This window comes from Hydractinia symbiolongicarpus, chromosome 1, assembly GCF_029227915.1.
Source record: "Hydractinia symbiolongicarpus strain clone_291-10 chromosome 1, HSymV2.1, whole genome shotgun sequence".
Classification (NCBI taxonomy): domain Eukaryota; kingdom Metazoa; phylum Cnidaria; class Hydrozoa; order Anthoathecata; family Hydractiniidae; genus Hydractinia; species Hydractinia symbiolongicarpus.
In genome coordinates, this window is record NC_079875.1 from 6,909,424 (window position 1) to 6,929,933 (window position 20,510).

General features: G+C 32.5%; 2 protein-coding genes across 3 annotated transcripts; both read left to right on the plus strand.

Moving 5' to 3' along the window:
• The first annotated feature begins 8,562 nt into the window (after nucleotides 1-8,562).
• Nucleotides 8,563-10,935, plus strand: LOC130635405 (kelch domain-containing protein 10-like). Of its 2 annotated transcripts, none has more exons than XM_057444746.1 (2): nucleotides 8,563-9,969; nucleotides 10,490-10,676. In XM_057444746.1, the coding sequence occupies exons 1-2, from the start codon at nucleotides 8,957-8,959 to the stop codon at nucleotides 10,527-10,529; spliced, it is 1,053 nt and encodes a 350-aa protein (XP_057300729.1). In that variant the 5' UTR covers nucleotides 8,563-8,956; the 3' UTR covers nucleotides 10,530-10,676. The 2 variants fall into 2 exon arrangements, with proteins under 2 accessions (XP_057300729.1, XP_057300721.1); XM_057444738.1 differs by having other exon boundaries at nucleotides 8,569-9,934; nucleotides 10,490-10,935.
• Nucleotides 10,936-11,364: 429 nt separating this feature from the next.
• Nucleotides 11,365-20,082, plus strand: LOC130635394 (transmembrane prolyl 4-hydroxylase-like). Its single transcript, XM_057444728.1, has 11 exons — nucleotides 11,365-11,935; nucleotides 12,815-13,105; nucleotides 13,432-13,493; nucleotides 13,864-13,898; nucleotides 14,127-14,292; nucleotides 14,400-14,457; nucleotides 14,821-14,957; nucleotides 17,125-17,233; nucleotides 17,643-17,853; nucleotides 18,709-18,783; nucleotides 19,227-20,082. The coding sequence occupies exons 1-11, from the start codon at nucleotides 11,711-11,713 to the stop codon at nucleotides 19,262-19,264; spliced, it is 1,407 nt and encodes a 468-aa protein (XP_057300711.1). The 5' UTR covers nucleotides 11,365-11,710; the 3' UTR covers nucleotides 19,265-20,082.
• The last annotated feature ends 428 nt before the right edge of the window (nucleotides 20,083-20,510 follow it).

The window sequence follows — 20,510 nt, forward strand, 5'->3', positions numbered from 1 at the left end:
CATGCCGTACATTTTTTTACCAATAAAGTATTACTGGTTACAAAAAGCAGATTCTTCTTCAAAATTCTTCAAAGAAGCGATAGTGACCTTTAACACCAAGCCACAAAAATTGGGTAGGAAAATGAAAACAATTATATGCTTCATTCATCTACCTTCATCAAACATTTGTGCCATATATCAATGTTGCTATAAATAAATATTTTTATTTTTATAACAAAAAACATGCGCGTACCCTAGAATAATCTATTCATCCACCAGAGGAATAGATAATCAAAGAAATTTGCAAGGATTTCGTGCTCGTATTGGTAATTTTACATCTTGACCAACTCGTGTCGTCAAGTCGTTGAAATGCATATTTTGCAATGTTAAAAATTGTATTTATAATAAATAGTAACCAACTTAAAATCCGTTAATTTCGCGTATCTATCGAGTACATAACCAATTGCAAACTTTTTGCTGATGCATTCGGCGTTACCTTGACAATACAAGTGTCTAAGCTAGGGAATTGTATACCTTATAATGTGTGAAACTTTTTGCTGATGCATTCGGCGTTACCTTGACAATACAAGTGTCTCAGCTAGGGAATTGTATACCTTATAATGTGTGAAGCGTTTAAAGGTTTAAAATCTTCTTCCCAACAGTGTGAACTTGCTCTACCTACGATAGAGTTTTCTTTAATATTCACCCAAGTAATTTAACTGTGGACTTTTGTTGAATTGACTTTCCTACAGACCTAATCAAGGATTTTTTTTATCACAGTTTACATTTCTTTTTTTTGACGATGTAATTTTAGTTGTCCACTGAGAAGTTCTGTTAATCATTACGATGGTTTTGATATGTTCAGTTCTAGGATATGAATTGTAGGCAGCATGGTTATGGATGAACACAACTCACGAATTGTGTCTTCAACATATCGAATTTGACTCAATGCTTGTAGGTATATTTGCAACTCAAAAAACCTGTCAAAATGTAGTCGAGAAGAGGATCGATTATTGATTCATACATGTTTTCGTTTGGATAGATGAACTTAAGATGATTTTTATAGTAGAATTGCTAAAGTAGCAAAACCATACGAATTTTTTTTTTCAGTAATGTTTGATGGGCAATAGCATCAAAGGCTTTTACGTGATCAATAAGAATAATTGTTGTGGCCACATTACTATTTTAAGCTTGAATTTGTGGACATAAGCTACAAGTTGATGAAGTATCCTTTTCTCGTACATGTTAGACAGAATTGTTAATTTTAAAATAGGTTTGAATGGAAGTCTTCCTATTCATTTTTAGTACTGGACTTTTCACATTGGCAGTTTTTCTAGTTAGGGAATATTTTCCTTTTGACGTGCTGATTATGTGACTAATACAGAACACTAGTTTAAATAATTTTTCACAAATCTCATCACATCTTCTTTAATAATCTTTTCTGTTTTGTCCAAATAATTTTTAAAATTAAATTACAAAGTAATTACAAAAGTATTACAGCGTATTACTGAATACTACAAAGTTTTACAGTCTATTACTGAATACTACAAAGTATTACAGTGTGTTACTGAATACTACAAAGTATTACAGTGTATTACTAAATATTACAAAGTAATACAGTGTATTACTGAGTATTACAAAGTAATACAGTGTATTACTGAATACTATAAAGTATTACCAGGGGCGGATCTAGGAAATTTTCTTAGTAGGTCATGATGCTCAGAAAATTTTAATATACAACTGGGGGTCTTGGGGGGGGGGGGCTGTAAGCCACAAGCGGGGTTTGGGGCGGAGCCCCGGAAGCTTTCGCTAAAACGGGCTTTGCGAACCCTGAAATAGGCTTAAACGGGGACAAAAAACAACCTCGTAAGCAGACGTGTTAGGCCTTGATAACAGAAACGAAACATTCTCATAAAGGTTCCAGCACCATATAAACACTTCAAGTAGAAAACAAGAAGCCCCTGTGTCTCAAAGATTTCCGTCATAGTCTGGAAAATTCTAAAATTTAAAGTAGACCTTGAAAACGGAGAATGGGGTAAACAAATCATTGAGTATACTACTTCTCAATTATTATTGTTACTAACCTGCAATGTTAAAATACAACTTAATAAATAAATAATAAAATATTTTTTTTTACATATTATATATATAGTACTCTAAAATAATAGTAAAACTTTAACTGGAAATTTTTGAAACTGATCTGGAAAATTCTGGAAATTTTAGGATACAAATCCTGTTATGTATGAACATGAAGATTTGAATATAACTTCTGAACAAGTTCAATTTCAATGAATTATTATTCAATTAATTCAGCAATAAATATGTATTAGCATTTAAATATTTCAGTTTTTAGGCCTTTAAAATTCACTCTCATTGAAGATTTTTTTGAAAATGCTGATGGTGCATGGTTTGATAACAGCTGATCTAAAAAAGAAAATACAAAATGAGAAACATGAATACAATTTTACATAATTAACACCAGGTTGTTTTATTATTGTCTCCTTTGTCTCTTTGATTTGAAGAGGAAATTTAGTAAAAAGATACAAATCAATGCCATGTGATGCACAAGGTATATTAAATATATGTATATATATAAATATATGAGCATAAATTTAATCAAGCTGGCTGAATTCTACAAAGTAATACAGTGTATTACTGAATACTATAAAGCAATAAAGTATATTACCGAATACTACAAAGTAATACAATCTATTATTAAATACGGCAAAGTAGTACAGTGTATTACTGAATACTACAAAATATTATAGTGTATTACTGAATACTACAAAATATTACAGTGTATTACTGAATACTACAAAATATTACAGCGTATTACCGAATACTACAAAGTATTACAGCGTATTACTGAATACTACAAAATATTATAGTGTATTACTGAATACTACAAAATATTACAGTGTATTACTGAATACTACAAAATATTACAGCGTATTACCGAATACTACAAGGTATTACAGTGTATTACTGAATACTACAAAATATTATAGTGTATTACTGAATACTACAAAGTATTACAGTGTATTACTGAATACTACAAAGTATTACAGCGTATTACTGAATACTACAAAGTAGTACAGCGTATTACTGAATACTACAAGGTATTACAGCGTATTACTGAATACTACAAAGCATACAGTGTATTACTGAATACTACAAAGTATTACAGCGCATTAATGAATACTACAAAGTAGTACAGCATATTACCAAATACTACAAAATATTATAGTGTATTACTGAATACTACAAAATATTACAGTGTATTACTGAATACTGCAAAATATTACAGTGTATTACTGAATACTACAAAGTATTACAGCGTATTACCGAATACTACAAAGTATTACAGCGTATTACTGAATACTACAAAGTAGTACAGCGTATTACTGAATACTACAAAGTAATACAATCTATTATTGAATACTGCAAAGTAGTACAGTGCATAACTGAATACTACAAAGTAGTTTATAAGGAAGTATACTAAGTATTATAATACCCGTATACGGGCAATGACTTCATTCAGCACAGGGCTAACTGGTCCTGACACACGACGTACAACATAACTAGCACCCTTCATACTTTATCGATATTAAAAGTCCGACAGACGTTCAGTCATACTTCTCCAACCAAATGGACCCGACAAATGAAACCGCATTATCCGACATCCTCTCTATAAAAGATACATATTTTTTCTGTTGATGGCCATACCAACGTAATATCGCATAATACTGCATAATACCTTCATAATCCATAAAAAGTACATAAATTTTCTGTCGATGGTCATACCAACGTAATATCGCATAATACTGCATAATACCTTCATACTACTCTCTGTCGCTACATAACAAATACATATTTTTTCTGTCGATGGCCATAACCAACGTAATATCGCATAATACTGCATAATAGTGCATAATACTGCATAATACCTTCATAATTCATAAAAAATACATAAATTTTCTGTCGATGGCCATACCAACGTAATATCGCATAATACTGCTTAATACCTTCATAATACTCTCTATTGTTCCATAAAAAATACATATTTTTTCTGTCAATAATCCATAACCAACGTAATATCGCATAATACTGCATAATACTGCATAATACTTTCATGATTCATAAAAAACACATAAATTTTCTGTCGATGGCCATACCAACGTAATATCGCATAATACTGCATAATGCCTTCATAATACTCTCTATCGTTCCATAAAAAATACATATTTTTTCTGTCAATAATCCATAACCAACGTAATATCGCATAATACTGAATAATACTGCATAATACCTTCATAATTCATAAAAAGTACTTAAATTTTCTGTCGATGGCCATACCAACGTAATATAGCATAATACTGCATAATACCTTCATAATACTCTCTGTCGCTGCATAACAAATACATATTTCTCTGTTAATAATCCATAACCAACGTTATATCGCATAATACTGCATAATACTGCATAATACTGCATAATGCCTTCATAATTCATAAAAAGTACATAACTTTTCTGTTGATGGCCATACCAACGTAATATAGCATAATACTGCATAATACCTTCATAATACTCTCTGTCGCTGCGTAACAAATACATATTTTTTCTGTTAATAATCCATAACCAACGTAATATCGCATAATACTGCATAAACTGCATAACACCTTCATAATCCATAAAAGATACATAATTTTTCTGTTGATGGCCATACCAACGTAATATCGCATAATACTGCATAATACCTTCATAATACTCTCTGTCGCTACATAACAAATACATATTCTTTCTGTCAATAATCCATAACCAACGTAATATTGCATAATACTGCATAATACCTTCATAATGCATAAAGGATACATAATTTTTCTGTTGATGGCCATACCAACGTAATATCGCATAATACTGCATAATACCTTCATAATAATCTCTGTCGCTTCATAAAAACTACATATTTTTTCTGTCAATCGGCCATAACCAACGTAATATGCCACAATATTTCGCATAACTGCCATTTACGGAAAGCTGTTTTTATAAAGTAGACAAAGTTTGAGGCTGGATACACATCCATACACAAACAGAAACGATATTTCGCTCAAATAGCCTTTTGCAAAAAGAAATATTAACAGCCCTATTGCAGGCTAAACAAAGAGACGTTTTTGTACAATATATTGAACAGGCGGTAGTGTTCTATGCCCATCGATAACCAATAGAAAAGATATTTTGGACTAATACCCCCCGCGAAATTACCTATCACAAGTCCTAAAGAATGCCAATCTGAGGCAAGGCATTATACTGTAAATTTACCAGGCTTTACTGTTATGTACTTATCCGTACAGCAGTAGAAACAAGTGTCCTCCCTGAAAATGACGCATCAAAAGCCCTAAAGCAGGCCAATCAATCCAAAGACATTACGTGTGTTTTTATTTCAGACCATGCAAAAGTGTAAATTCTATCTCTTTTTTTCGGGGCAGTATTTCAATAGTATAGCTTGATTAGTTCTTAAACCAAATAAATCTCTTAGATGCATAAAAATTTAAATATTCCAATGATTTTTGTCCGACTGAAGAAGCTGCTGCCGTAGAGAAGTTATATCACATTAAAGATTAGAGCCGTTTACGATGAAATTATTCCATTGTTTGTAGTAAAAATTTCACAGGTCATAACTTTTTATCGGCAAAGGCTCTTAGGCTGAAATTCTGTAGAAGGCATGTCAGTAATAAAACGTATCATTAAGAAAAAGAAAAAATACTATTTTAACAGATATGGAAGAATTCCAAATTAAAAGTCAAAACTTGTGTGAAAAGAAAAATGACAATATTTTCGAGCAAGATGTAAAATTTTGCAATTTCTTATATTTACATGGAACAAGGATGTTCCAAAAAGGCATAAGTATAAAATTTATCTCATTTTAAGAGTCTCCATAGATTTGATATTCCATTGAAGTTAGGATCAGAGAACAAAAGCTGAAAATAGTTCTACATAATGTAATTATTATTGGCTATTGTTAAAAAATCATATGGTGAGTTAACAAGATCAACTTTATGAGCAACTGACCGAAAAACCAATAGGCGTATAATATCGTTAGTCTTTTTAATAATAGCGAAATTTTGCCTATTTGTCCGCGAAAAGCGCGTCCTGTTAATTAATCACGAAATTCTTATATCTGCACAAAATACCAAATGCGATATATATTTACCGACTTTGTTTGATTCTCCCGCGTGTAGCATTCAATTGCAACGCCTGATTTTTTTGAAAAACCAATCCGAGATTTTGCAGCCACGACAAAGAGATGTGTAAAGCAGAGAGCAGTTTTATTACGGCCATTTTGAAAGTTGCGTAACGTTGACGTTGATAAGTCTGTCTTTGTTTTCTGAAAGCTTTTTGTTTTTTATATATTTTTACATGTTAAGTTAAATATGCTGTTTGTATTGTTGATCCTCTAAAATTTGCGCTGGTTATGAAATAGGTTGGGAGTTTACAGAGGCCGTGAATAACGAAAAAATTACTTTTGGCGGTGTTATAAAAATAATGGAAGCTCGATATTGTCGCCGTGTTCTAAATGAAAAATACATGTCAGTTCCATTATTCATAGCATAGTAGTTGGGTTGAGCGTCTCACATGGATATTGATTTCCGGAAAACATGCGTAGAATGTGATGGGAAACCTAACGTGCTTTCATATGACGGTAGAAAGAATGGAATGGGGTTCAAGAATGCATTTGTAGAACCAATAGAAATCCTGCAAGCAGACGAAGTTATTTCTTCTCGTTTTAGAAGGCTTGGCAGTTGCTTTATAACATCAAAAACGTCCGTCCTCTTCGTAGCTTTGTGTACGTACTAAAAATAGATCTCAGAAAAAAAATCGAATAGGTGACGATGCATTGTGTTTCCATTAGGAGCAATCACACACACATTAGTCATCGATGTCCGTCGGTCTTTACTGCCGCTTGATATCTGATAATACCAACATAAATGAAAAAAAAAGCAATAACGTCCGTTTTTAAACAGTTGTCCAACGATTCTTGTGTTGATACTCTTATACCATTCCGTGCAGTAAACATTATTATAGATTTGGGATTTGCATGTCAAGTAGGTAGGGGGACTCGCTCGTCTGTACTGGAATTTTGTTACCAGCAACAATTCTATCAAAAGGTTGCAGATGTAATTATTAAGTCTTCAGAACACTCTCTAAATTGTCTTCCACGCAACGATGTGATTAATTTACCTTTGTACCCTGCATATTTTGTGAAAACAATTCATTCCTTTAAAATACAACCAGAGCAGTTATTTGAAGGTTCTTACAATCCAGCTGAGTTTGGCCTTTGTTTTTTATTCTTCAAATTATGGCAAACAAATTCGGATTCAGTTTCAGTTAGGATTCAGTTAGGATATTTTCTGCCGACTCCAGCAACTCAAGCAAATACGACGACGTCCCTATTGAAGTTTGTCAAAAGTCATTTCTACAAGTGAGCAAGCAAGACATGAAGTGTGTGTTCTTTTGGTTCTACCCAATACATGGCCACTGCTGTGGATTTCACGTCATACCTAGTATTGAAGGCCGAAAAGATGCAATTGCTTCTTTTTATATACATCTAGAAGAGGCCCCATTAGATATGTTCTATGATCATGCGTGCATTTTAAGCGAATACGTCAAGAACAGAAAATCAAGATTCTACCAACACACGCGCTTTTTCATGATGTTTTCACGGGTACACTCATGTGTCTGTCACGCAAAATGGTAGCTTAGCTGCGCAGGTAGGTAGCAAGACTCACGCAATGCGGTATAAAAAGGACGGGCGAACCCGTGGACCCAACTGGCTTTTTGTGTTTTTTTTCGTTCATTCGCGTTTCAGTTTTAAGCTCTCCATGTGATTGCTTATCTTTTGTGTACAACTAGTGAGAACAATAAAAGATGGAGTGTGAATAGTACACCCTTTGTTTGATAACTTTTTTATTCTTAATTAGTTTTAACTCTCCATCTCATTGACTTGCATGTAGTTTTATTAAAGAACTACAGTTGAACTCATTTAATTCGAACTCCTATTCGAATAAATCGTAAGAATTCTTCAGGCCCGTCCGAGTTTACCCTTAAATCCTTTTAAGAAAACTCCCTTAATTTAGACTAAGGTCACACCCAAGACATGTGAGGTAAATTGGGAAGATGGCACACTGTGTGGGCCGCTGGATGTTGCCGGGAGTTATCTAGTAGAGCGTGGGCTCTAATTGGGGTCTGCCTAGCTCAAAATTAGCATTAAATACTCTAGGACTCTCCATCTAAGCGATGACCCCTCCAGGAAATAATAGACAGGGTATATCCCTCAGTATTTGTGAGGCTAGGCATGTAAAATATGCACATCTATCTATCACACCTCACAAACCATGGGAACACCATATGGCTACCCTAACAAGTAAAAGGTTGATATATAGATGTAAAGTTGTCAGTGTGTATTCCATGCAGCATTTTTTTGTCTTCTGAAGCATGTGATGAAGCATATGAGGAGAAACTGAATAAAAATGTTAAAACAGTGCCTGACAAACATGCCCCTTTTAAAACACATAGATTTTCTGGCCGTGTTGAGGTATGGGTCACTGATGAATTAATAATAGCCATCAAAGAAAGAGACAAGAAGTGTGGAATAATCTTCCAGACCAAGTGACCTGTAATGGAAGTCTGCTTTCGTTTAAGACTTCCATCTCTAATGTATTTGGCAAATTCGAATGGAGATCACTTTTTAATTTTTGTTTTTAATTCTTTTTCTTTTTAATTTCACAGATTAAAAAATATGTTACTATGTTTGATTATGTGTGGGCAGTCTAAGGTTTATCATTTTTTGTTTTGTTTTTGTTCTACTGGCCCCCAGTGGAAACAATCTACTAACTAAAGGTTTTTGTGATTTTCTGGCCTAGCCACTTTAAATATTTATTATTATTGTTATTATTATTATTGACAACAGCCTGTTTTAATGTCAATAAATTGTGTGATTGTTGTCATAGGCTATAATTATATTGAAGAAAGGTGTTTTATGAGTTTAATTGTAATGTTTGGAACTTTTCAAAAGATAGAACCATGCTTAACAATGCTAGAATCGCCAGAGCCTCGTAGTGGTCATCGCATGTGTGCCACTGATAATTTCTTATATGTATTTGGAGGATATGATGCAGCTAAAAGTAACATATTGTACAATGAATTGTGGAGATACAACATGACAACCAAACGTTGGGTTAAACTACCTGATAACAATAGATCTGCTCCAATAGAGTGCACATCTAATTCAATGCTGTTATGGAGGAACAATATAATTATATATGGTGGATCTGGATACCCTTTTGGTGTGACTAATAGCAGCAAACTACTTATGTATTCTTTAAAGTACTACAAATGGATTGAATTGGTGGATAAAATTCATGAGACACGCACAAAATGCAAAGAGTGTGGATGTAGCACCACCTTGCATGAATCACCTACGGCCAAATACGGGCAAAGCATGATCATAACACAAGACTCAAAGCTTGTTATATATGCAGGTACAACCGGAACAGCATTTGTACAGGAGTTACATACTTATCATTTATACAAACAAAGGTGGAAATCTTACAAATTCTGTGAGCAACATTCTTTAGCTCAACCAAAAAGTCGTTATCGACACGAGGGAATTTTATACAAAAATGATTATTTTATTCTTGGTGGTTGTGTATTAGAAGAAACTTTTGGTTTTGAGAAAATTCACTCATTGGACATCAGTAGAATGCTATGGGAAAAACATTGTTGTTCTTCTGATGTGTATTCTGGCGATAACAAGCTTCCGCAACCACGCAGACATCACTCTTGTACATTGTATAAACACAATATTTATATGATTGGTGGAAGTGTATACGACAACAACTTTTTGGATGTATGGTTATTGAATTTAGACACTATGAAGTGGAAAAAAGATTTCAGGGTATATATTGGGCTTGGTGTTTTTCCTTTGAAAAAGTAATAAATGTACCAAATCTTTTCTTGTAAATTAAACACCCAATATTCTTTATAAATTACAAGTTCTGCCTAAGAGATACAAGTTCATGTATTTTAATCTTCGGTGCCCTTTAGAGCTCTTTGGTACTGGCTAATGGTAAAAATAACTTTACCTTTAAATTGAATTTTAATATAAATTTTCAAAAAAGAAAGAATAGAAAAGTAAAACATTGTTTTGTTATAAGGTGCTATAAGTTATTGATAATTGAAAATTATTGCTATAGTCTGTTATCAAATTTCCTGGAATTGTCACAAGTGTTAAGGGCAAGAAAAAGTAATAGGTTAATTCCCCTTAGTAATGCAAGTGCTAACTACCTACAATATTTGCATCTCATAGTTGTCCCCAGAGCAGGATGGTGCCATACAGAGCCTCTAAAATAAACTTGATAAAAAAAAAATGAAAAAAAAGCCACAATTCTGCTTATCTGCTTTAATATGTATTTTTGTTTTCTCAAATTATTGTGTTCTTTTTATATTTCAGTGTTTTCCATATGCAGTTCGTTTTCATGCTGCAGCAGTAACTAGTGCTGGGTGCCTCTATGTTTTTGGAGGAGTTGATTCAAAGCAGCAACGCGTATCTGATCTTCACGTGCTATGGCTTGAACCACCTTCGCTACTGGAGCAATCTTGGATGGCTGTTGTTAAATTGTTACAACAAAACAGAGCTCTGAATACGAAAGTATTGATGGAATTGGGTGTGCCCAAAACTTTTCTTTTGCGGATCGATGACTCCATTCCTCCTGCTGGATAAAGTATAAATAAAAAGAGAGAAAACAAGAAGCGACGCAGATTACATATATATATTTATATGTTTTTAAGGATATTTTGTTTAACCTAACAACACAGTTTCTTGTAATTATAACATTTTGGGGGGGTATTGTTACTCAATTACTCAAAGAGAATGTAAAAACACCTATACCAAAGAAATCTACTGTTATTGATTGGTTTTATTAATGCTCAGTGCTAAAATAAATAAAGGCACTGTTTGAATAAACCTCCTGGAAAACTTATTCTAATATATATCAGTACCAACTAGAATCAGCACTTAGGTCTAGGTAGTTTTTTCTTATCACTTGATAGCAGAATTGAAGAAAAAAAGAATCTGCTGTATTTTAGAATAATTTATTTTAGAATAATGTGATTGGTATATATATAAGCAATTTTATAAAGTGTCTATTGCACCCTATTTAAATATACACCATTCCAAAATTTGAAAGAATTTTATCAAGAACTTTATGAAACACCCAATTTATAGTAGGTCATATTTGGTACAAGAAGTAAAAATTCAATAAAAAAAAGTTTATTGAAATAAATTTGAAGATGGTTTTTAAAAATAAATTTTAACTTTAACTTAAAATGCACATAACTAGTCGAATTTCTTCGAGTCTTCCCTGTCGCAAAAATAAGAAAATAAATTTTAAATATTTCCTTTTCTACAGTTGTTTAGGATTTAATGTCTGTCCATAAACACTCCACTAATATTCAATGGTTTTAAAAAATGTAATATTGCATTGGCTGATTTTTTTTTAAACCATAAACATAACTTTAAGGACAGGTGGAAACAGGTGGAACAATTTTTTATTGTTTGTTGTCTTTAGTTCACATCACGTTTTAGTTCCACATAAAGCTTTAAGCATGTTCAGCGGGTGAAATATTGCATGTTTATTTTTTATTTTATGTATATTTAGGGTAATGTGAGGACATGAAGCTTATTGTTGGGATATATTTGTTGTTAACATGTGTTGATTCCAGAAAGAGCGACTACAAAAGAATCATATTCAGCGATTTTGTTAGACAAGAATTACAAAACAACTTTGCAAAACAGTATTCTTTTCTTGCGAGCAATAACGACACATTTGCTGATCATTTCAGAAAGTTATGGCAACAACACAAAGATGCAAAGTTAATACGTTTACAACCAGAACAGGTGAAATTGTCTGAAGTTAGATTACCCTAAAAGGAATCGAGTGGTTTTTCAAAAGTCTATTCTTTATTAGTGTGTTTTGAAAAAAATGAAGGAAGGGCTTGCTGTTTTAGCAGCAATTTGTTTGTGTCAAATTTTTCCTAAAATTTGGAATGGTTTTATAATGTATTTTCTGTTTTCTCCTAAATGCTGACTTCAAACTCCTTAAATACTAAAACGAAAGCCTATTCTTTTAATGCATTTATACCTTGAGGGAATAATTTTCACAAAAATGATTTTTTTTTAAATTTTATGAGGTGTTTGTCAATTTTGCAAAAATTAATTTCTGCAAAAGTTTGATTTACACCCTTGTTTTTCTTTTGATTTATTATAACTACATATTATAATTTTAAGGAAATCCCTTAATTAATAATTGGACAATGTTGTGACATATTGAAAAATACTAAAAAACCAGCAAAGAGAGAAGAAGTAAAATACAAAGTAGACTAACAAATGTAGCATCACAAAACGAAAAACACTATCAAAAAATATATTTTGTTAAATTATATTAGGTTAGGCTCACTGTTTATACTGATAGTTTATTAACTTCATTATTTAACTCTCTATGAATTGTGAATGGTGAACCCTACCCCTAATTAGAACGCTGCATGTATGAAATTCAAATCCCTATTTTGGTTAAGTTGTGAGAATGCTATACTAGTTAATGTGTGTTGTTTATGAAAGCAACAATCTCCAGCAAGTAAATACAAGACATGGAAGCCGCTTTCAAGTAGACAGTGTACATCATCTTCCATCGCATTATTTCACCTATTAAAACTCCTTGAATGTTGGTTTTCTTGATTTCTGTAGCGTTTTAAAGAAGGTCTGTTTACTTTTATTTAGACTGTCTTTGAAAACAGAGCAATTCCACTGACAAACAACAGAAAAGACTTGGTGACTCTTACAACGATGTCGAAACGACGACCCTTGATCTTTCAAATTGACGATTTTTTATTTGATGATGAGTGCGAACATATCAAAACTCTAGCTCTAAAACATGGAATGGAAAAAAGTGAAACTGCTGGAGATGGCCTGGAACGGCAAGGTATATCCCCTGGCTTGTATGATGATATAGGAGCGATAGAGTTTGAAGACTTTGATCTTGATGAGGATAAAGTAATTAATATAACTGAGGTAATGGTCAACAATTTCAATTTTGTGTGATTCGCACATTACTGTAATAATTGTATGTATGTTAAGGGAGGACCTGCATTCCTTTTTCTGTATTATTATGAAAGTTGTGCATCAAAACAGGTCATAACGTGCATATGAAACATACCGTAATTTTGGTGGTTATTTTAGTATCATTGCTTACCCTTTGCTGTATCATGTGATCATTGCTGTTTCTTTAAAAAGATGATAATGTTTACATAAAGTGATTTTGTGTAGTAAGATGAATTAGGAGGGAGAACTGTACAACAAGATTCATTTAAAAGAGTTAATACCATGTACCATTTTAGCTTCTTCGAGGTTTTCGCACTATATTTGACAACAGAATGGGATCCATGATAGCTAAAAATATGTAAGTATTTTTTTAATGTTGTATAAATTATACTAATTTTACGGCTAGTCTTATGTTGTGTTTTAAGGGGTACAAATGTATTAACTATTAGCAACCATCACAGCCCTTCCCTATCCTAACCACCACTACCCTTGGTCTATGATAAAGGGGAATAGGGAGTATCGCCCTTACCTGGATTTGGTCAAAGGACTTCATTTCCTATGAAAATTCAGATTTTTGTGAAAGTTAGGGGAACTGCCTAAAAATAATAAAATTACAATATAAAAATAGTTAATTCTAAATTTTGAATCTACAAAATTGTAATATATTTTAATATGTAATACGTTCGGGGATGTTTATTTTGTGTTGTACTTCCATTGATTTGTTTCAGAGCAAAAGATACTTACATGGATTTTAATCTTGATGGTGAGTATGACCATTCATGTTTCTTGTGCCTGTCACCTTTTGAACTTCAGCAACCCTTCTCCACATTTTAATGCTAAATCTTTATCAGTTTATTACTCCTAATTTTTTTTATTTATATTTGATATTTATTTATATTTGATATTTTATTCTACTGACTCGAAAGATTCACTCTAAACCATGTAATTACTGCTAGAAACCGCATTCTGTTGACTGGTTAATTACTTGCAGGTATAATTGAGAAATGGGAGTGGAATATCAAAAACTTAACATTGTTAGTAAAAATGTTGAATGAGTCACGAGCTTTTAATCCAGCCTCTCAAGCTAGATTCAGTGAACAAGTGTGGTTATCTCAAACAGACTCAAATGATTCTGTGCTGTTGTCTTTGCAAGATAGGTTAGCTCAAATTTATTTTTTTGTTTTGCTGTTGTTGTTGTTGTTTTTGTTTTCCATTGTCGCGTGTTGCTCTGGCAGTAAATGCTTTTCTTGTATATTTGCTACAGGCTTCATCAAGTTACTAGGCTACCTCTGGAGATGATAAGAAACAGTGAACAATTACAGGTGTGTTGTACTGATTGCCTAAATTTTAGGATAAATTTAAGAAACACTGGCATGCTGAGGTAAGCGAATAGTATTTAAAATAGAATACCATAAAATCCAAAATACGAGCTCAGAGTTTATATCTTAAATATTGTTGACTTATATCTGGGTGGACTGAAAAGTGAAATGGATTTTTTAAAATAATTTTTAGCGTTAAATCATCTTATTTTTAACAAGAGATGCTCCTGACGGAAAATGCAGAGAAATAGGGATGATATAAGGAAAAATGACAAAAAAATGCGTCTCAATACTTTTGTCTAAGATAGATAACATGTGTGTAGATAACATTTGAGATTAGCTAAGTTGTTATATTTTTATTCGTAGGTGGTCAGATATAAACCAGGTGGTCATTATGATTGTCACTTGGATAGTGATCCAAGATATTATGAGGACAATTTTCGTCCGTGTTGTCATGTACACAATGCATCAAGTAAAGAGGATCAGGATTGTTCTTCTTGCAGGTATTTTTTTATATATAGTTGTTTATGTTTTTTGTATTTTTGCATTGCTTGTCATTAACTGTTTTGTCATCTTTTACTTTGTTACTGCCTTCCTTTGCTCTGACATGGCTTGCTCTGACAGGACTCACTTTGACATGGCTTACCCCGACATAGCTGGCTATGACATGGCTTTCTATGACATAGCTTTTTATGACATGCCTCTCTTTGACATGGCTTGATATGACATGACTCTCTCTGACATGGCTTGCTTTGACATGACTCGCTCTGGCATGACTTGCTTAAGCATGGCTCGATATGACATGACTTGCTATGAGATCGCGCGCTAGTCATTGTTTTTTTTCCTCTTGTGTGTTCATTTGCTTTCTATTTTTCTTATACAGCAGTAACTGCTAAAGATACGAAGGAACATAAGAATGCTTAAAGGGACCCCAAGGTATATAATGATGCTGGACTATTATAGAGCTTATTAACAAGTGTTTTGGAATACTTTTTTCGTTCTCAAGGTATTTAAATTTAAGGTGGTAGTAACCCTTTTTAACCGTTCAAACAGATGGATTTTTCAGTCGTTGTATTATCAATACGAATTTCCTTTTTTATTTCCTAAAAATATTGGCCTCCAGGCACATAGATGCAGTTTTGTTTAATTTTATAATTCACTGAGTCAGCAGACATACTCGATTATAAAAATGCAATAAGAAGAAAAGAAGAAGCTTTCAGGAGTTCCATAAATTTTTATGTAGTCTTGTATAGGTCCTATAATGTTATGCAGAGCAAAACAACCAATCAAACTGCAGTACCGTTATTGTTTCTATTTATCTATTTCAGGGAATTAAGCTGGACGTTACCTATTAAAAATAATCAACCGGGCTAACAGCATCATATCTTTTAACTTATCTTTCTGATCATTCCACAGCCCTTATAAAATAAACTCTTTATAGGGACCCAACAAAAAGTTGATAATAAAAATCCAGCAGATTTTGAGTCAATAGCAATTCTAGTACAGGTTTTTTTGATTATTCGCCGATGTGTCCTGCACAGTCAAATTTTGAGATAATTAAGTTGTTAAGTAATTAAGTTCAACATTTCTCAGATGCTTTTACAATTATTCGTAATACAATAGTTTATCTCATTTTAAATTATAATCAGAAATCGGAAGAAATATATCTAAATTTTGTGATATTATCTTACCTTTAATATTTTTAAATTTTGAACTTCATCTAAAGAAAAGTTAATGTCGTTAAGAGCAATCCTTAAAATTTTTATCATTGTTAAACGCAGTTCTAAAAAGTTAAAAAACTATAGCTTTCATAGCTAAGTATTATAAACAAGTTGATGAAGGTAGCACACGCTAGTCTTATTTACTTCATTAATTGTGAAGGTTTGTACTAGAGACTTTAAAGCACATAGTGTTAGATAAACCTTAATTTCATTATTAAGTATACTTCAAAGCTGAAGAACTTGATTTTCATGGATTGTATAATAGCGTAGTCCAAAAATATTGTCAAAATTATAGGATTCCATGCTAATTTACATCAACTTTTTTTTGTTTCAAATAACTATTTTTGTTTGCTACTATATACGTATTAATGATAGCAGATACCCGATAAAATTTGTATGCACATCCGTTACCGGGCCTATATTTATGATGACAAAAAATTTCAAAATTTGCTATTGCTTAAAAATGACATCATAATTATGCAGCATATTTAAATCTGAAGTTTTTTAAACAATTTTTAAAATCTGAATGTTGTTAACCAACTTTTTAAGCTCTATATATTAGACCAACATCATTTTATACCTCGGATTCCCTTTAAGTTATTTGATTATTTGAAAATTAGTTGTAGGCAAACAAGCAGAAACCTTAGTTAGCTTATGCGTCATTAATTAAGAATTAGAGAAAGTGAATAAGTGACAAGGTAGTATAGCACAATAAAACTGTGTTTTGTGAATTATAGAAGTTATTGTAAATGAAAAGCCAGACAGAAACACAAAGTTAAGTAATATCTTGCTATTTTGTAAAATCACCTTTGCCATTGGGTCAATTTGGTCAAAAATATGTTTTTTTCCTTGGGTCAAAACCAGAAAAATATAAAGTGTCCTCTAAAATTAGTATTGTGCTATATTGCCTTTTTACAAGCCTGAAATGGCCTGAGCACTTTTTGTTTAGATACATGACTGTTTTGTTTTACTTGGACGATACAGAGCATGGTGGAGAAACTGCGTTTCCTGTTGCTGGAGTTGATCCATATAAAAACAATTTAGCCAACGAAAACGGGGTAGGATGGTTCGAATGCTAAATGAAATAATAATTCTTTTTTGATATGCCTCCTTGTGAGTGAGGATTGCAAAAGTATGCTAAAATACCATATGCATTTAGGGAATTAATTGTGGCGATTTTCGCGAAGTTAGTTAACCTGGATATTATTGGAAAGCTTGCTATTAACGAAAGCTGCGTCCCTCTAAATTTAAAATGTTGAAAAAAAGTCGTTGAAAAATGGCATAAAAAGAGAAAAATATATGTCATTGAAATGGTTTTTTCGCAAAGTATTACAGTTGCTAAAATGCGAAAATAAATCGAACAATTGTCGCGAATATTAGTTCTCGAGTAGTACCTTTTAGTTACCTCACCTTGTGTACTTTCAAATTTAGTTGTTAATCTTTAATATTTCGCTAATTTATTTATAGGGATCTGAGGAAGAGTGGTGTGATTTAACGATGCATTGCTCGCAGGCGAGTATTCGAGTAAAACCGAAGAAAGGTCGAGCAGTGTTGTGGTACAATCATTTTATCGATCCTGATACCGAATGGATGGGCGCAGTTGATAGGAATAGTTTACATGGCGGTTGTGCTGTACACAGTGGGTCCAAGTGGATTGCAAATAATTGGATCAATGCAGGTACGCAGTCATAAAAAATGTTGAACAGCCGTACGACAGTTATATAACAGCCGTACGAAAGTGATATAACAGCCGTACGAAGTGATATAACAGCCGTACGACAGTTGTAAAACAGCTGTACGGCAGTTATACAATTATAGTAAAAATGTATTGGAAAAACGTGTTGCGCAAGCTTTGAGACTTTGGTGCAGCAGCGAAACTTTCGCGCAGTGCAAATTACAATTAGCGTTAGGATAATATTCGCTAAATTATAAAGCTTAAAGAGTTGTTTTGAAATTTGAATTAAACTGTTAAAAGAACGAAGATGGCAAACTTTTCTCTAGAGTAAAGAAGTTAGATTATGTTTACAAAAGTTGCTATTTTGTTGTTTCCCCACCTATTTTGGGGTTTAACTTTTTATATTAGAAAAGACTGGGATTTACTTAGAAATTAAGAATAACTTAATCATATTCATGCCCGCGTCGCAAAAAACTTAAAAATAGTATAAACAGAAGAAATGTCTTCGCAAAATACCACAAAAAGCCTTATTCGCAAAAATTAGTCTGCTCAAAAAAAAGGCTTCGCGAAAATTAAGCTCGCATATTAGTGGCGCGTGGCCTTGTGGTTATGGAGTTAGTTTTGTAATCCCAAGGTCCGTGTTTCGGTCCACAGCTTGGGCATGTTTAGCAAGTGCCTTTACCGCAGCCCATGCCATGTGAGGGAAATTGGGTAGGTATTGCCGGTGTATACTAAATGTATACATTCCGAACACAGGACCCACATTGATAACAGTGTTTCCAACACTGAAGTGACTATACCCCGTATAAATATTCGGAATAAAGTAATAATAATAATAATAATTTTGCTTATATACAGGTTATCATAGAGAGCATGACGTTCTGAGCTGGATAATAAATGAATGGCGGACAGAAAAAGAAGATGAAGAAGGAGGTAGACATGTTTGCTTGTTTTGTAGAAATGATAAACATTCGTCTTTTTTTGTTTTTTAACATACCCTGCTGTATAGCAGATTTCGTGCATATATTACATAAATGATAAACATTTTTGTCTTTTATTTCTTTAACATACCCTGATGTATAGTAGATTTCGTGCACATTTTACATAAATGATAAACATCTTTGTCTTTTATTTTTGTAACATACCCTTAGATATGGTGGATTTCGTGCACATTTCACATAAAGCATAAACAACTTTGTCTTTTATTTTTGTAACATACCCTTATGTATAGTAGATTTCGTGCACATTTTACATAAATGATAAACATCTTTGTCTTTTATTTATAGTAGCTTTCGTGCAAGCTTTACATGAGAAATATTTTTTTTTTGCGTCTAGCAACATTTTGTACAATGAATGCTAATGCTTTATATTTTTAGAATTAGAAGAGGACGTTGATGAAAGCATAGTGTCATGAATACGTTTTTAGTTCAATTTGAGGAAGTGCTATAACCTGAGTATATGACTAACTACTACTAGCGTCCAATGTCTTATTTTATGTTATTTTTTCGTTCGGAATAGATAAAAGATTTCGGTTAACTCTATTTCACGCCGTGAAAAGGCCCATTTTTTATTTTTTTTATTTTTTGATATTTTTATTATTTTTTTTTTAAATAATAAATATTAACATATATTTTTGGAGCTTTTTTATTTGCTTTACCTCGGAACAGTTTTCATCATACGAAAAATTTTGTTAGTTAATGTTCATAGTTATTTATTTAGAGACAATAACGACTTAGTTTTTTAATGTCGCAAGATCATCGATCAATTCGCGAAAATTAATCCGAGCGATTTTTTTTAAATGATAAATGATGAAATTCAATTTTTTGTCCAGCAAGTCTTGTATTGGTTTCTGTTTTCTTTGTGTGCAATAAGTTCAAGCAAAATCGCAATATCGGCTTATCTCGAATACCCTTCGTTTTTTCAACCAAGCCCGTAATGTGTTGCTAAATATTCTTCTGTATTAGTTAAAATTATTATTTATATAATTAGATGTATACATATTTTTATACTTTTTTTAATGTCGCCCGGTAAATCACAGCCATGTAATAAAAACACTGAATTTGGAGAAACTGATCATGCGTAGTGAGCGTTTCTTTGCATCGCGTATGATTTAATCGAACAAAATATCGTAGCCCTTAGTCCTAAACAGGAAATTAATATGGATATACAATGTAGATATAACCTAGTATTTTTTTGGATTTTGTATTTTACAAGAAAATGTTCTTGACTGTAGTAATGCAATGTTGTTATCACCCCCTAATCTGAAAAAAATGATTACCGGTACAAGACTATGTATGAAGATAAGAAGGATTTCAACTTATTGGAAATTTTGGCCTGTCTAATATTCTTGTATATGTTTTCAAGTTGTTGCACATTTTGTCCGATATTTTTATAAATGTTCTCAACCGGTTGCAAATTTTCACTTATTCAATATGATCTTATCCGTGTTCCTATATGTTTTAGTTATACCTTAACGAGATAAATTTTTGCGTGGACATATTTTCGCGGATCACTCAAATTCAAAAATTTTGCGTAGACAAATTTTCGCCGATGTTCATATTAGGAAGAAGAAAAAATCAGGGTTTTGAAAATACCAGTCTTTCATAATAATCGTCACGATTGCAGCAAATTTCAAATAACAAAAAACCTTTCACTCTTCT

Bases quoted from the DNA above. Each gene is read 5' to 3' on its own strand.
- LOC130635405 (XM_057444738.1), top strand. From the start codon at position 8,957: ATGTCAATAAATTGTGTGATTGTTGTCATAGGCTATAATTATATTGAA. The intron at 9,935-10,489 runs GTATATATTGGG...TTTATATTTCAG, and splicing joins AGTGGAAAAAAGATTTCAGG to TGTTTTCCATATGCAGTTCG.
- LOC130635394 (XM_057444728.1), top strand. From the start codon at position 11,711: ATGAAGCTTATTGTTGGGATATATTTGTTGTTAACATGTGTTGATTCC. The intron at 13,106-13,431 runs GTAATGGTCAAC...GTACCATTTTAG, and splicing joins AAGTAATTAATATAACTGAG to CTTCTTCGAGGTTTTCGCAC. The intron at 13,899-14,126 runs GTGAGTATGACC...AATTACTTGCAG, and splicing joins CATGGATTTTAATCTTGATG to GTATAATTGAGAAATGGGAG.